The 14,851-nt window shown below is 57.9% G+C and overlaps 1 protein-coding gene across 3 annotated transcripts; it reads left to right on the forward strand.

The window, feature by feature from the left end:
* The first annotated feature begins 1,225 nt into the window (after positions 1–1,225).
* Positions 1,226–14,565, forward strand: PI4KB (phosphatidylinositol 4-kinase beta). 3 transcript variants are annotated; one of them, XM_038162104.1, is made up of 13 exons: positions 1,226–1,300; positions 1,535–1,621; positions 3,846–4,714; positions 6,235–6,279; positions 8,959–9,186; positions 9,519–9,746; positions 10,097–10,206; positions 10,701–10,805; positions 11,290–11,413; positions 11,864–12,129; positions 12,684–12,816; positions 13,061–13,181; positions 13,581–14,565. In XM_038162104.1, the coding sequence occupies exons 3-13, from the start codon at positions 3,872–3,874 to the stop codon at positions 13,760–13,762; spliced, it is 2,385 nt and encodes a 794-aa protein (XP_038018032.1). In that variant the 5' UTR covers positions 1,226–1,300; positions 1,535–1,621; positions 3,846–3,871; the 3' UTR covers positions 13,763–14,565. The 3 variants fall into 3 exon arrangements, with proteins under 3 accessions (XP_038018032.1, XP_038018033.1, XP_038018034.1); XM_038162105.1 differs by lacking the exon at positions 6,235–6,279 and having other exon boundaries at positions 1,228–1,300; XM_038162106.1 differs by lacking the exon at positions 10,701–10,805 and having other exon boundaries at positions 1,230–1,300.
* The last annotated feature ends 286 nt before the right edge of the window (positions 14,566–14,851 follow it).

A 14,851-nucleotide genomic window follows, 5' to 3' on the forward strand; every position in this document is an offset into this window, starting at 1 on the left:
CCATCCCTGTCAGGGAGTGCCTGTCTGGGGACAGTGCCACTGTCCCTGGCGATGACAGGCCAGGCAGCGACAGTGCCACTGTCCCCATCAGGGAGTGCCCGGCCGGGGACAGTGCCACCCTCCCTGACAGGGACAGGCCAGGCAGCGACAGTGCCACTGTCCCCATCAGGGAGTGCCCGTCCGGGGACAGTGCCACCCTCCCTGGTGGGGCCGGGTCAGTGGGTGGCAGTGCCACCATCCCTGTCAGGGAGTGCCCATCCAGGGACAGTGCCACCCCTGGGGACAGGCACGGCACCGGCAGTCCCCCCAACATGGACACACCGGTCAGTGGCACTGCCACCATCCCTGTCAGGGACTGCCCGTCCAGGGGTGGTGGCACCCTCGGGGACAGGCCTGGCAGTGGCGGTGGCACCCTCGGGGACAGGCCTGTCACTCCCGTCCGCGTCAGTGTCATCAGGGATGGCAGGACGGGCACCAGGGTGGCGGCGGAGGCCGTGGCACAGCGGGGTCACAGCCGGGCCGGGTCCCCCCTGGGGGACACGCAGGGACAGCCCTGCTCCGGCCACCGCCAGGGACACTCGAGGGCGGGCACAGGGCCGGGGTCCCCTGCGCCACACCAGTAAAAACCAGTAAAACCCAATAAAAACCAGTAAAAAACAGTAAAAAACCAATAAAAACCAGTAAAAACCAGTCACTGCCGCGCGGCCGTGTGTCTGTGACTGGGAGGGGACACCGGGAGTGGGGAGGGGACACTGACAAGGGGGGCATAACCCGTCCCACCCCCCGGGTGGTGACAGCGACATCCGAGGCGATTTTGCCCCGAAATCGGCGATTTTCGGGAACGCGGAACGCGTGGGGCGCCTCGGGCTGGTTCCGTGCAGAGGCCACGCCCCCAAACATAATGAGACCACGCCCTTTTAGCCAAATATGCACATAAACCACGCCCTCTTCCGCATCCGGTTTGTCGGCCACGCCCCTTTGGCGCTGTAAGCCACGCCTCTACCCGCGCGCCGCTCCCTCCCCGCTGCCCATATTAGCGCTTAAGCCACGCCCACATATCCATAGAAGCTCACAAGCCCCTCCCCCAAACACCCCCGGCAGCAGACCCCGCCCCTTTCCGCGCCCCTCCGGGCCGCCAGGGGGCGCTGTGGCGGCGGCCGCTCCGCGCCGTGAGGCGGCGCCGGGCCGGGCCTGGGCAGGCTGCGAGCGGCCCCGCTCCGCTCCGGCCCCGCTCCGCCGCCGCTGCTCCCGGCCCCTCCGCCGCTCTCCCCGCCGCCCCGCTCCTCCCCGCTCCCCCGAGGTGAGCCCGGCCCCGCCGCACCCTCGCCGGCCCCGCCGCGGCCTCCTCCGCCGCCCTCAGCCCGGTGCCCCCGGCGGTTCCGCGGCCGCTCCGCGTCCGGCCTCGCCTCCTTCCTCCTCCTCTTCCTCCTCCTCCTCCTGGTTCCCCGCGGCCTCTCCAGCTCGGTGGCGCAGGGAATGGCGTTTCGCTGGCTGCCGTGCTGATTCGCAGCTGTTTTTCCGCCTCTCCCCGCAGCAGCCGCCGGTGCCCGGGATGAGCCGCCCGCGCCGGCCGCAGCGCCGGGCCGGCCGAGCGGAGCCTCGCGGGATGGGATCGCTCCAGGTACCTCTCCCAAAGCCTCCTGCTCCTCCTTGGCCGGGGGAGTGCTGCCAGAGCCCTGCTCCCCGCGGGGGAAGTGGCGCAATTCCCCTTGCAGAGCCTTTCCAGCCGCTTTGCCTCGGCAGGATTTGCCAACCATTCCCCCCCTCCTCCCTCCCGGGGCCATCTGGTGCCTCTGGGAGCTTTGGAATTGCCCGAAATCCCCTCTGAAATTCCATGGGTTAGGTAAAATTTGGATTGGCGGGGGTCACTCATCCTCTCGGGAATGTTGTCCCTGGAAAACTTCGGTTGGAGTTGGTGGGAAGTTGAAGAATGAGAAATAATTGCGTCTAATCCCTCCCTTTTTATTCCCTTCACTTCCCTGGAATCCGGGAGGGAACAACTGGGTGGAAAAGGGGATTTTCCAGCTTTTTTTTTCCCGGTGCTGGAAGAGTTTTTGATGTTTTGGAGCCGTTCCTGGTGCGGATCCCGTGGATCTGCTCAAAACAGTCCCCGATTTCTTCCTTGGAGTTCTGAATGGGATTTCAGGGCTGTGCTCCTGGAATTCCTGCCAGATTCCTGCCCCTGAATTCCTGGGTGAGCCCTGCTCCAGATTTCCTGGGTGATTTATGATCCCACAGTCCAGGGTCCATGCCTGGGCTGCCCTTGGCATCCAGCTGGGGATGGGGATTCCTGCTTGCTTTCCCCTGTTTTTTTTTCCCCCTGCCTTTTCCCAGTTCATTTCCCAACCTTTGGGAAAAACAAAGACTCGGAAAACCTCAAAAAGCGGGGATTTGCGTACGGAATGCGATCCTTGCGAGGAGGGGATCCCAGGACTGTGGGATTGCTCCAGGCTTTGGAATCCTCTGGCATTTCTGGGAGGAGGGAAAAGCTTGGGGTGTGTTTTTTTGGGATGAGCCCAGCGCTTTGGGAAGGGAGGGGATCCCTGGAATTCTTGGGTTGGAGCCCTGTAAGGATTTGGGATTGGGATGGAGGAGGAGAGTCTGGGATATGTGGGAAAACAGGGGATGGGAATTGCGGGGAAGCGTGGAATCCCGAATTTCCACCCCCATTTTTGGGGGGATTCGTTGAGAAATGGGAGCTTCAGGGATTTTTTTTCAGGCTCCCGTGGGGTTTTTGGGATCTAAGAGCCACAAAAATGCCAGGAATGTGGGATTTGGAGCGCTGGGAATGGGGGAACGGAGCCAAGCTCTCAGACTTTGATCGGGATTTGTGCATCTGGGATTCCTTGGAGGAGAAGTGGGGGTTTTAAAGAGGGAAAAAAAAAAAGGGGAAGTGCTGTCTGGGAGGTGACCTGGGTTTGACTCACTTGGAATACTGAGGGAGAATTCCTGAGCGTTTTTTCCCTCCTTTCTTTGGGAGTTGGAAAAATACAGGGATAAGGCAAATCTTCAAATTAACCGGGAAAAATCTGAAATTAACAGGGAAAAAAATTAACGTACATCTTCCCTTCAGGTGTATCCCGGGTTTCTCCCCTTGCATCCCATCCCTGATCCAAATAAATTCCTGGTTTTCCCCATCATTAAGCCCTGCAGCCCCTCCACTGCTCCTTCTGTTGAGCCCCACCCCAAATCCCATCCCTAATCCAAATTTTTCCCCTTTTTTCCCAATTTCCCCCAGTTTTGAGCTGTCTGCTGCTCCTCCTCTTGAATCCTATCCTTAATACCATTTTTCCCAATTTAATCCCAACTTTTTCCTGGTTTTCCCCATTACTGAGTCCTGCAGCCCCTCTGCTGCTCCCGCTCTTGAGCCCCACCTCAAACCCCACCCCGAATCCCCTCCCTGACCCCGGTTTCTCCCCATTCCCCAGCTCTGAGCTGTGTGCCCCTCCTGTTGAACCCCACCCCAAATCCTGTCCCCGATCCCAGTTTTTTTCCCGTTTTTTCCCGATTTCCCCCAATTTTGAGCCGTCAGCTGCTCCTCCTCTTGAACCCCACCCCGAATCCCACCCTGCCTCCATCCCTGACCCCGGTGTCTCCCCAAACCCCACCCCAATCCCGTCCCTGACCCCAGTTTCTCCCCAAACCCCACCCTGCCTCCATCCCTGACCCCGGTGTCTCCCCAAACCCCACCCCAATCCTGTCCCTGACCCCAGTTTCTCCCCAAACCCCCCCCCAATCCGTCCCTGACGCGTGTCTCCCGTGTCTCCCCCCCAATCCGTCCCTGACGCGTGTCTCCCGTGTCCCCCCCCCAATCCGTCCCTGACGCCTGTCTCCCGTGTCCCCAGCTCTGAGCCGCGTGCCCTCCTGCAGCATGGGCGACTCTGCGGCGGGCCGCAGCCCCCCGGAGCCGGGCAGCCCCCCGGGCGGCTCCTCGCTGAGCGTCATCACCGAGGGCGTGGGCGAGCTGGCCCTCATCGACCCCGAGGTGGCCAAGAAGGCCTGCGAGGAGGTCCTGGAGAAGGTCAAGCAGCTCCGCGGCTCCCGCCCCGACGCGGTGCCCAACGGGGAGAGCTGCCAGATCCGCTGCCTGGACGACCCGCCCGGCTCGCGCATCCAGGAGGAGGAGGAGGAGGGCTCCGGCCCGGCCAGGACGGCGCGGAAGCGCCAGAACCAGGCCAAGCAGTCCTCCTGGCTGCTGCGCCTCTTCGAGTCCAAGCTCTTCGACATCTCCATGGCCATCTCCTACCTGTACAACTCCAAGGAGCCCGGCGTGCAGGCCTACATCGGGAACCGCCTGTTCTGCTTCCGCGACGAGGAGGTGGATTTCTACCTGCCCCAGCTGCTCAACATGTACATCCACATGGACGAGGACGTGGGCGACGCCATCAAGCCCTACATCGTGCACCGCTGCCGCCAGAGCATCGACTTCTCGCTGCGGTGCGCGCTGCTGCTGGGCGCCTACTCGTCGGACATGCACATCTCCACGCAGCGGCACTCCCGCGGCACCAAGCTGCGCAGGCTCATCCTCTCCGACGAGCTGAAGCCGGCGGGCAGGAGGAGGGAGCTGGGCGCCGCCCTGCCCGGGGCCGACACGGGGCTGTCGCCCTCCAAACGGACTCACCAGAGGTCCAAGTCGGACGCCACGGTGTCCATCAGCCTCAGCAGCAACCTGAAGCGCACGGCCAGCAACCCCAAGGTGGAGAGCGAGGAGGAGGTGAGCTCCGGGGCGTTCCCGAGGGAATTCTGTGGGAAAGGGCCTTGTGGCGCTGGGACCGAGCTCCAGGGCTCAGCTGGCAGCCCCAAGGGGGAGAACGAGAAGGAGGTGAGGTCTGGGATGTTCTTGAGGGAATTCTGTGGGGTTGTGCTCCGAGGATTGGTGTGTTGGGAAAATCCCCTGGTCGTTCCTTGGGATTTATCCCAGAGCTGATCCCGGGGGGTGGAAGTGCCTTGGGATTCATCCCAGAGCTCCAGGGCTCAGCCGGCAGCCCCAAGCGGGAGAGCGAGGAGGAAGAGGTAAAGTCTGGGATGTTCCTGAGGGAATTCTGTGGGAATTCCGCTGGGAAGCCTTGGAAAGAGCCAAGGATTGCTCCAAGCTCTGGGAACTGGGATGAGGGTGGAAGGAAGGATCGGGAAGGAATTTTCCAGGCTGGATTCAGGATCGAAACACCCCGGAAAAATCCGGGGCCATTCCCGCCAGGATGAATTTTTAATATGGAAAAGGAGGAGGCGGAAACCGGAGCTTTGCCGTAAATTATGGATGAGGAAACTCCTGGAAACGATCCTGAAAAAGCTGGGAAAGCACAAAAGCAGGGAGACTCCAGCCCTGGATCCCGACTGTCCCTCAGAAATCCCAGAGTTCTTGGAGGCGCTGGGTGCTTTTCCCTCCGGAATCCAGGAATTCCTTGGAAAAGAGCAGGGAAAACTGATGGGAAATGATCCCAGAATTCATCAGGGAAGGGAAAACTGATGGAAAATCATCCCAAGTTTTCCCTCCCCCGGTGAACTTTGGGGTAATTTCCCGTCAGTTTTCCCTCCAGGTGGGATCCAGACCTGGTTGTCCCCTTTTTTTGGGAATTTTGGGGAATTTTAGCCCCAGAATTCCTGGTCTTTATGGGATGAAGCTCCAAGGGATCCCTTTTAGGAAGAAAATAATGAATTGATTCCAAGTGCTGGAATTTCAGGAATCGCTTGGGATGGAGCTTGGAGGGAGGTGTGGGAAGGGCAGGAAAACTTGGGATAAGTCAGGAATTTCTCCATGGTAATAAAGGGCCTCAAAACCTGGGATTTCGGGAACTTTCGGGATCGTTTCCATGGGATTCGTTTGGTGTGCTGAAATTCGGGATAAACTGGAATCCAGGGAAGGGAAAAGACGAGGATTTGGTGCTGGAAAAGGTCAGAAACCCAAGGAATTGGGAGCTGGATCCATCCTGCTCCTTCTGGGCTGGGGTGAGGAATCCCGGAGAGGAGGAAAGCCGGGAAAATCCCGGGAATTCCGCGCCCGGATCTGCTCCGCTTTGATCCCATCCCGCTGGAGATCCGCCGAGTTTCCCTTCCCAGAATTTTTCTGGTAATTCCAAGAGGATGGGACCAAAAAAACTTGGGAATTGCTGGAAGTGCACCTGGAGCTAAACTCTGCTTTTTCTCCCCCTTTTCCCTGCTCCTTCCCCTCTTCCCTATGGAAAAAATCCCCCCCAAAAAAACTGCCCCCCATCCCCCTTTTCCTGCTTTTCCCAGGAATTCTCCTCGAGTACGGAAAGCCTGGATAAATCCCTGGCTCCCGTAAGTTCCGACCCCGTTTTCTGGAGGCTCCCTCTTCCCGCCACAGCATTTCCTCCATTCCACCCCTCTGGAATTTCCCAGCATTCCCCAGATATTCCCAAAAAACCCAAACCAATCCTGGCATCGCCCCCGCGATGTTTCCTGGGAATTTCTTCCGGTTGGATAAAATCCAGGAATATCCCGTTTTCCCACCAGAATCTATCCGGGAATGAGGGAATTCCCGCTTTTCCTGCTTTTCTGTTGCAGGGGTAAGAGGAAATGCTGTTTTTCCTTGGAATTTGGCTCCCAAAATTCTCGGCCGGATGAGATTAATTTGCTTTTTTTCCATGTTTTTTTTCCCGCCAATCATTCCTTGATTCCATTCTTTCAATTCCTTCTTTTTTTCCCATGAAAATTCCAATCGAATCCTGGCATTTTCCCTGGTTTCTCTCTCTCCCGAATGAACCCTTTCCCCGTTTTTCCCATTTTTTTTTTGGAATCTTTCCCTCTTTTCCCACCAGCATTCCCGGTGGGAATGTGTAGTCCAGGATTTCCTCCAGCACGGGGAGTTTGGGAAGAATTCCATGATTTTTTTTGGGGGGGGGCTTTTCTGGGAATTCCTGGATTCCAACCCAGCTCTGATCCTGCTGGGAATTCTGGGGGATGGTTCCCACGCCTGGATTTGGGAATTTTGTCGGGATTTGATCCCAAATTTTGGGCTCATCCTGAATCCCACTGTGTTTAGGGACAATAGGATGCTTGGGATGAGCTCCAAGCCCCAAATTCCCACCCAAAATTCCAGGAATTCCTTGATTTGCACCCATTCCTGCTCCTCCCAGCCCCGCCAACGGCTCCTCTCCAGGGTTTTTTTGGGAATCAGCGGAAAACGGGGATAGTTCCTCCTTCCCTATGGAATATTCTGCCGGAGTGGGAGATCTTGGTGTGGGAAGGATCCTTGGGAATGCTGGGATGAGGAATGGGATGAAGAGGAAAATTCCCTCTGGAATTTCCATGTGGAATGGGAAGAAGAGGAGAATTCCCCTCTGGAAAGGGATGAAGAAGAGGAAGATTCCCTCTGGAATTTCCCTCTGGAATGGGATGGGACGAAGAGGAAATTTCCCTTTGGAATGGGACGAAGAGGAATTTTCCCTCTGGAATGGGAAGGAATTTCCCAGCCCCTGTGGGTGGAAGATCCAAGATCCCCGAGTTTCCCACCGGACCCAGAATTCCAGAGGCTCCGAACAGACCCCGGCACCGTCGGAATATTCCTGAGGCTGGGAGAAGATCCCTGGGAAGCGTTTTGGGACCCCTGGAAAATCCAGGAGCTGCCCTGGGTCGAGGCGGGGCCGATCCAGAGGGATCCCTGGGCTGATCCCAGATTCCCAGATTCCTGGGGAGATTCCGCCTGGAAAAGCATTTCCCGGTGTTCCGAGGGGACAGCACCCGCGGAGGGCCTGGGCGGGAGGAGCGGAAATGCCAGAGCCGCCGGAATTCCGCGGGAAGAGCTGGGAAGCATCCCTGGGGTGTCAGGGATGGGATTCAGTCCTCGCAGAGCTGAAGGAATTTTGGGGATCCGGCCGGGATCGGGAGCCTCTGGAATATTCCTGGAGCCAGGTGGGGGCGGGGAAGCCGAGCGTTATCCTGGAATTCCCAGGGAATTTTTGGATGCGGACTGCGAACGCAGTGGGTTCCCAGCCGGGAATGCCCGTCCCCATCCCCCTCTCCCCGACTGTCCCATCCTTTCCTCTTGCTCTGCGACATTCCCGGTTTCTCCGGCGTTGGCCATTGCTTGCTCTTCCTGCATGCGCCGCTCCCAGCACGATCGGGGATCCTGAAAATCAGCCCTCGGCTCTTGCCCGCCTCGGGAACCTGGAGCGGGAATCTGGGATCGTGCAGGGGGGCTCCTGATCCGAGGGAAATCCCAAATCCCTGGGGGATCCTTGGATGGGGACACCAGGGAGGGGCAGGGAGGATCCTCCCAAATCCTGGGATGATCCCAAATCCCGGGAATCCGGATGATCCCAAATCCCGGGAATCCAGATCCTCACAAATCCCGGGAATCCAGTGGGACTGAGAGATCCCGCTGGGAACATCGGCTCTGGAATTCCGGGGGGAAGGAAAAGGCCCCGGGGTCCTGCTCTGCCGGGGGATGGACGGGACTTGCAGATTTCCAGGATCTGGGGAGAGGGAAGGGTGGGAAGAGGGAAGAGCCGGATTCCAGGGAAGCACCGCCACCGTCACCTCCATCTTCCTCCTTTTTCCCCAATTTCTGTTTTTATCCAGATCCTTTTCCAGGCAGCCTGGCGGGCTCCGGAGCGCAGAGAAGGCAGGGGTGGGACGCTGACAGGGAAGAGGGAAAAGGAGGAAAAGGGAAGGGCAGGGAAGAGGGAAAAGGAGGAAGAGGGAAGGGCAGGGAAGAGGGAGAAGGAGGAAATGGGAAGGGCCGGGAAGAGGGAGAAGCAGGAAATGGATCCCTCTGGAAAACCACCGCCATCCCCTCCATTCTCCTCCTTTTTTCCCAACTTTTTATTTTTCATCCCAGTCCTCCCCGAGCCTTTCCCAGCCAGTCCGGGGCGGGAGGAGCAGGGAGAGGCGAGGGGCGGGGTGGGGTGCGGGCGATCCCTGTGGAGAAGGTGACGCAGCCTCCCTTTTCCCCCTTTTCCCCCTTTTCCCCCTTTCCCCCTTTCCCGGGTGCGGCAGCCGGCGCGGCTGGCTCCGGAGCGCGAGTTCATCAAGTCGCTGATGGCCATCGGCAAGCGCCTGGCCACGCTGCCCACCAAGGAGCAGAAGACGCAGCGCCTGATCTCGGAGCTGTCCCTGCTCAACCACAAGCTGCCCGCGCGCGCCTGGCTGCCCACGGCCGCCTTCCAGCACCACGTGGTGCGCGTGCCGCACTCGCAGGCCGTGGTGCTCAACTCCAAGGACAAGGTCTGGGGTTTGGGGTGGGAAAATCGGGATTTGGGGTGGGAAAATCGGGATTTGGGGTGGGAAAATCAGGGATTTGGGGTGGGAAAATCGGGGATTTGGGGTGGGAAAGGGGATTTGGGACGGCCTGGGAATGCCGGGAGAGCTGCAGGTGTCGCTTCCAGGGCTGGGGGTGCTGGGGCAGCTGGAATTGGGCCCAAACCCCCGAGAGGCTCCAGCTTCCCTCCGGGATCCGCGCCCTTTTCCTCCGTACCCCAAAACCCGCGGATTTCCCCCCAAAGCGCGGCCCCGGGAGCCCCCGGGGTGACCCCTCATCCCCCATTCGCTGTCCCCAGGCTCCCTACTTGATCTACGTGGAGGTCCTGGAATGTGACAATTTCGACACGGCGAATGTCCCCGCGCGCATCCCGGAGAACCGGATCCGCAGCACGCGCTCCGCCGAGAACCTCCCGGAATGCGGCATGGGCCCCGAGCAGAGGGCCGGCAGCTTCAGCACCGTGCCCAACTACGACAACGACGACGAGGCCTGGTCCGTGGACGACATCGTGGAGCTCCAGGTGGAGGTGGGAATGCTGGGAAAGGGGATTTCCAGGAAGTTCTGGCACCGGGGTGGCAGCAGGGTGTCCCCAAGGTGTCCTTGGGGGTTCCATGCGGGAATGTCATTCTGGGCCCCCCCGACTGAAAATGGGATTTCATGGGGTTTGATGGGATTTCAATGGGATTTTAATTGGATTTGATGGGATTTTAATGGCATTTCATGGCGTTGTATGGGATTCTTTGGGACTTCGTGGCATTCATGGGATTCAGTGGGATATGAAGGGATTTGATGGGGTTTCAATGGGATTTGATGGGGTTTGATGGGATTTGATGGGGTTTCATGGAATTTTGTGGGGTTTTCCCGGGATCCCCACAGCTCCCAGAGATGCACACCAACAGCTGTGACAACATCTCCCAGTTTTCCGTGGATTCCATCACCAGCCAGGAGAGCCGGGAGCCCGTCTTCATCGCCGCCGGAGACATCCGGTGAGCTTCGGGAAAACCGGGAATTCTTCCACAAAAAACCCCGGAATTCTAATGTTCCCCAGAGCAAAAATCCAGGAATTTCCCCTCATAAAAATCTCAGAATTCTGACATTCCCCAGAGCAAAAACCGGGGAATTTTCCCTCATAAAAATCCTGGAGTTCTGACATTTTCCGATGAAAAAAATACAAGAATTTTCCCTCATAAAAATCCTGGAATTCCAGCATCCCCAAAGCAAAAATGCAGGCGTTTTCCCTGATAAAACCCCGGAATTCTGATAGTCCCAAAACAAACACCCAGGAGTTTTCCCTGGTGGTCGCCCGGCGTTGTGGCACTGCCGGGCATGGATCCCAGGTTTTCCCCAGTAAAATCCCGGCGCTGTGGCGCTGCCGGGCACGGATCCCGGGCGCAGATCCTGGGCAGGGATCCCGGGCAGGGATCCCGGGCAGGGATCCCGTGTTTCCCCCGGTAAAATCCCGGCGTCGCTCCGTTGGCAGGCGGCGGCTGTCGGAGCAGCTGGCCCACACGCCCACGGCGTTCCGCAGGGACCCCGAGGACCCGTCGGCCGTGGCCCTCAAGGAGCCCTGGCAGGAGAAAGTCAGGTAGGGCCGGGCGATTCCCGGGAATGCCGGGGAATTCCGGGCAAAGCCTGGCCCGGGAAGCGCCCCCCAGCTCCCGGCAGCTCTGGGCAGCTCCGGGAGCCGAAGGGGTTTGGCTTTTTCCCGGGATGAACCCGCTGGAATTCCCAGCCTGGAATTCCTCCTGGGAACAGCAGGAAGAGCCCCCGGGATCGAGGGATCTGGGGGGTGTTGTCCGTGTCCTGATGGGATTTGATGGGATTTGATAGTTTTAATGTGATTTTAATGGAATTTCATGGACTTTTATGAGATTTTAATGGCATTTTATGGGCTTTTAATGGGATTTGATTGTTTTAATGGGATTCTGATGAGATTTGAATGGAATTTCATGGAAATTCATGAGTTTTTAATGGGATTGGATGGCGTGAAGGCAATTCCCGGGAATTCCCAGCGCTCCTCCCAACCCCAAGCTCGCGGGATGATCCTGTTTTTCCCGGTTTTTCCTCAGGAGGATCCGGGAGGCCTCTCCCTACGGCCACCTGCCCTCGTGGCGCCTCCTCTCCGTCATCGTCAAGTGCGGCGACGACCTGCGGCAGGAGCTGCTGGCGTTCCAGGTGCTCAAACAGCTCCAGGTGAGGCCGCTCCCAGGAATGCCCAGGAATTCCTGGCCCCTGAGGGATTCCCGTCATTCCCGAAAACATCCCTGGGGTTTTAGGGGGTTTTTATGGGATTTTAATGGGATTCATCCAATTCCACATAATTTTACCCCGGTTCCAGTCAGATTTTATGGGATTTTAATGGGATTCATCCAATTCCACATAATTTTAACCCCATTCCAGTCAGATTTTATGGGATTTTATTGGGATTTATCCAATTCCACATAATTTTAACCCTGCTCCAGTCAGGTTTTATGGGTTTTTAATGGGATTTATCCAATTCCACATAATTTTAACCCCGTTCCAGCCAGATTTTGTGGATTCCAAGGGCCTTTACCCGCTCCCCACGGTCTGGCCCCGTTCCAGTCGGATTTTAGTGTTCATTCCAGTCAGCATTTCATCAGCTTCCCCCCGTGTGTCCCGCAGTCCATCTGGGAGCAGGAGCGCGTGCCGCTGTGGATCCGGCCCTACAAGATCCTGGTGATCTCTGCGGACAGCGGCATGATCGAGCCCGTGCTCAGCGCCGTGTCCCTGCACCAGGTGAAGAAGCAGTCGCAGCTCTCGCTGCTCGACTACTTCCTGCAGGAGCACGGCAGCCGCAACAGCGAGAGCTTCCTCAGCGCCCAGCGCAACTTCGTGCGCAGCTGCGCGGGCTACAGCCTGGTCTGCTACCTGCTGCAGGTCAAGGACAGGTAATTAACGGGTTAATTAATGAATTAATTAATGAATTAATGGGCACAGCCTGGTCTGCTACCTGCTGCAGGTCAAGGACAGGTAATTAACGGGTTAATTAATGAGTTAATTAATTAATTAATGGGCACAGCCTGGTCTGCTACCTGCTGCAGGTCAAGGACAGGTAATTAACACACTAATTAACCAGTTAATCAACTCAGTAATGGGCACAGCCTGGTCTGCTACCTGCTGCAGGTCAAGGACAGGTAATTAACGGGTTAATTAATGAGTTAATTAATTAATTAATGGGCACAGCCTGGTCTGCTGCCTGCTGCAGGTCAAGGACAGGTAAGTCCCAGGGTTTGGGGGAATTTGGGAATTTTTGGGGAATTCTTTTCAATATTTTTCTGATTTTTTTTGGATCTTTTTTTGATTTTTTAAGAAGTTTTTCGGAATTCCCCCGCAGGCCCGGCGGGAGCATCCTGCTGCACCCGGGGGCATTCATTCACAGCTTAGAGTGACTTGCACTGGATTGTTGATTTGAATTTCATGGGGATTTCTGGGAATTCCGCAGGCACAACGGGAACATCCTGCTGGACGCCGAGGGCCACATCATCCACATCGACTTCGGCTTCATCCTGTCCAGCTCGCCCCGGAACCTCGGCTTCGAGACCTCGGCCTTCAAACTCACCGCCGAGTTCGTGGACGTGAGTGCGGCCGGGGGCTCGGGGGGCTCTGGGGACTCCGGGGGGATTCCAGGGGGTTCTCAGGGAATTCCTGGAGCATTCTGAGCTCCATTCCCAGGGGATTTCCGGCATTCCCAGGGCATTCCCGAGCTCTGTTCCAGGGCATTGCCAGGGCATTGCCGGGGCATTGCAGGGCATTCCCGGGGCGTTCTGGGGCATTCCTGGGTCATTCCCGAGCTCCATTCCCAGCTCCGTTGTGCCGCAGGTGATGGGCGGCCTGGACGGGGACATGTTCAACTACTACAAGATGCTGATGCTGCAGGGGCTGATCGCCGCCCGCAAGCACATGGACAAGGTGGTGCAGATCGTGGAGATCATGCAGCAAGGTGGGACTTCCCAGCCCGAGTTTCCCCATTTTCCCATTTTCCAGGCTTGCAGCTGCCCGATCCCTGATTCCCATTCCCATTTTTCTGGAATTTCCCAATTTTTTCCCATTTTTCCCCTTTTTTCCCGTTCTTCAGGCTCCCAGCTGCCGTTTTTCCCCGTTTTTTCCCATTTTTTCCCATTTTTCCCATTTTTCCCTTTTTTCCCATTCTTCAGGCTTGCAGCTGCCGTTTTTCCCCGTTTTTTCCCATTTTTTCCCATTTTTCCCTTTTTCCAGGCTCCCAGCTGCAGTTTTTTCCCGTTTTTCCCCATTTTTCACTGTTTTTTTCCCGTTCTCCAGGCTCCCAGCTGCCATTTTTTCCCGATTTTCCCATTTTTTCCCATTTTTCCCATTTTTCCAGGCTCGCAGCTGCCCTGCTTCCACGGCTCCTCCACCATCCGGCACCTGAAGGAGCGCTTCCACATGAACCTGACGGAGGAGCAGCTGCAGCTGCTGGTGGAGCAGATGGTGGACGGCTCCATGCGCTCCATCACCACCAAGCTCTACGACGGCTTCCAGTACCTCACCAACGGCATCATGTGAGCCGGGGCCGAATCCCAGCAGAGGATTCCCGGAAAAAGAGAGAAAAAAATGAAATTTCCGCCCCCAGGAGGAAGCGGGAGAATCCCGAAGTCCCCGTTTCTGCTCCCCCGAGCGGCCTCGGAGCCGGGGCCGAGCTGCGGCCGCTCCCGGCCCGGACTCTGCGGAGATGGGCCGGCATTCCGGGAGATCGGGGACAGCGGCGGCAGAGGCGGGAGCCAGGAGCGGGCGGGGACGGGGCAGCTCCCCCTTCGCCCCGCCGGAATTCCCGGGAATTCACCCCTGATCCCATGGAAGGGGGAGGGGTCTCCTGAAGCTTGGAAATCCCGAAATTCCCAGAATTCCCAGAATTCCCGGCCCTGGGGGGTCCTTCCCTCTCCTGAGACACCCAGGGATGGCTGCGGAGCATTCCCAGTGGGATTCCCCCGAGTGAGGAATTCCCGGTGGGATTTCAGGTGGCGAATTCCCAGTGGGATTCCCCCGAGTGAGGAATTCCTGGTGGGATTCCAGGTGGGGAATTCCAGGTAGGGAATGGTGGGATTTCAGGTGGGATTCCCGGTGGGATTCCTGGTGGGATTCCCGGTGGGATTCCGGCTGTTCCAGGAATTCGGGGCTGGGACACCCCTTCCCCCTTTCCGGGTAATTCCAGCCGGGAATGCGGGGCTGGAATGTCGGACATAAACTGGGGGGGTTTGGGGGCCTGGCCCCGATCCCAAATCCCAAATCAGGGAGGATCCGGAGCTTCCCAGGGAAGGAGAATTTCCTGGAATTTGCCCTCCCCCTTCCCCCGGCCTGTCCTGCTGGGGACACTTGGAGTGTCCCCAGTGTCCCCAGTGTCCCCCCTTGTCCCCTGTGTGTCCCCAAAGCCCCCCCGGCCCTGTGTCCCCTCATGTCCCCCTCCCCCAGTGTCCCCCTGTGTCCCCTTGGTGTCCCCAGTGTCCTCCCCTTGGTGTCCCCCCCGCCGTCCCCCCAGTGTCCCCCTGTCCTGTGTCCCCTCCCCCCCGTGTCCCCTCAATGTCCCTTTTTGTTTTTTTTTTTTTAATTTTTCGCATTAAAATCCCTGGATTTGGGTTTCCAACCCCGGGGGAGGGG

Source organism: Motacilla alba, chromosome 25, assembly GCF_015832195.1.
Source record: "Motacilla alba alba isolate MOTALB_02 chromosome 25, Motacilla_alba_V1.0_pri, whole genome shotgun sequence".
Classification (NCBI taxonomy): Eukaryota; Metazoa; Chordata; class Aves; order Passeriformes; family Motacillidae; genus Motacilla; species Motacilla alba.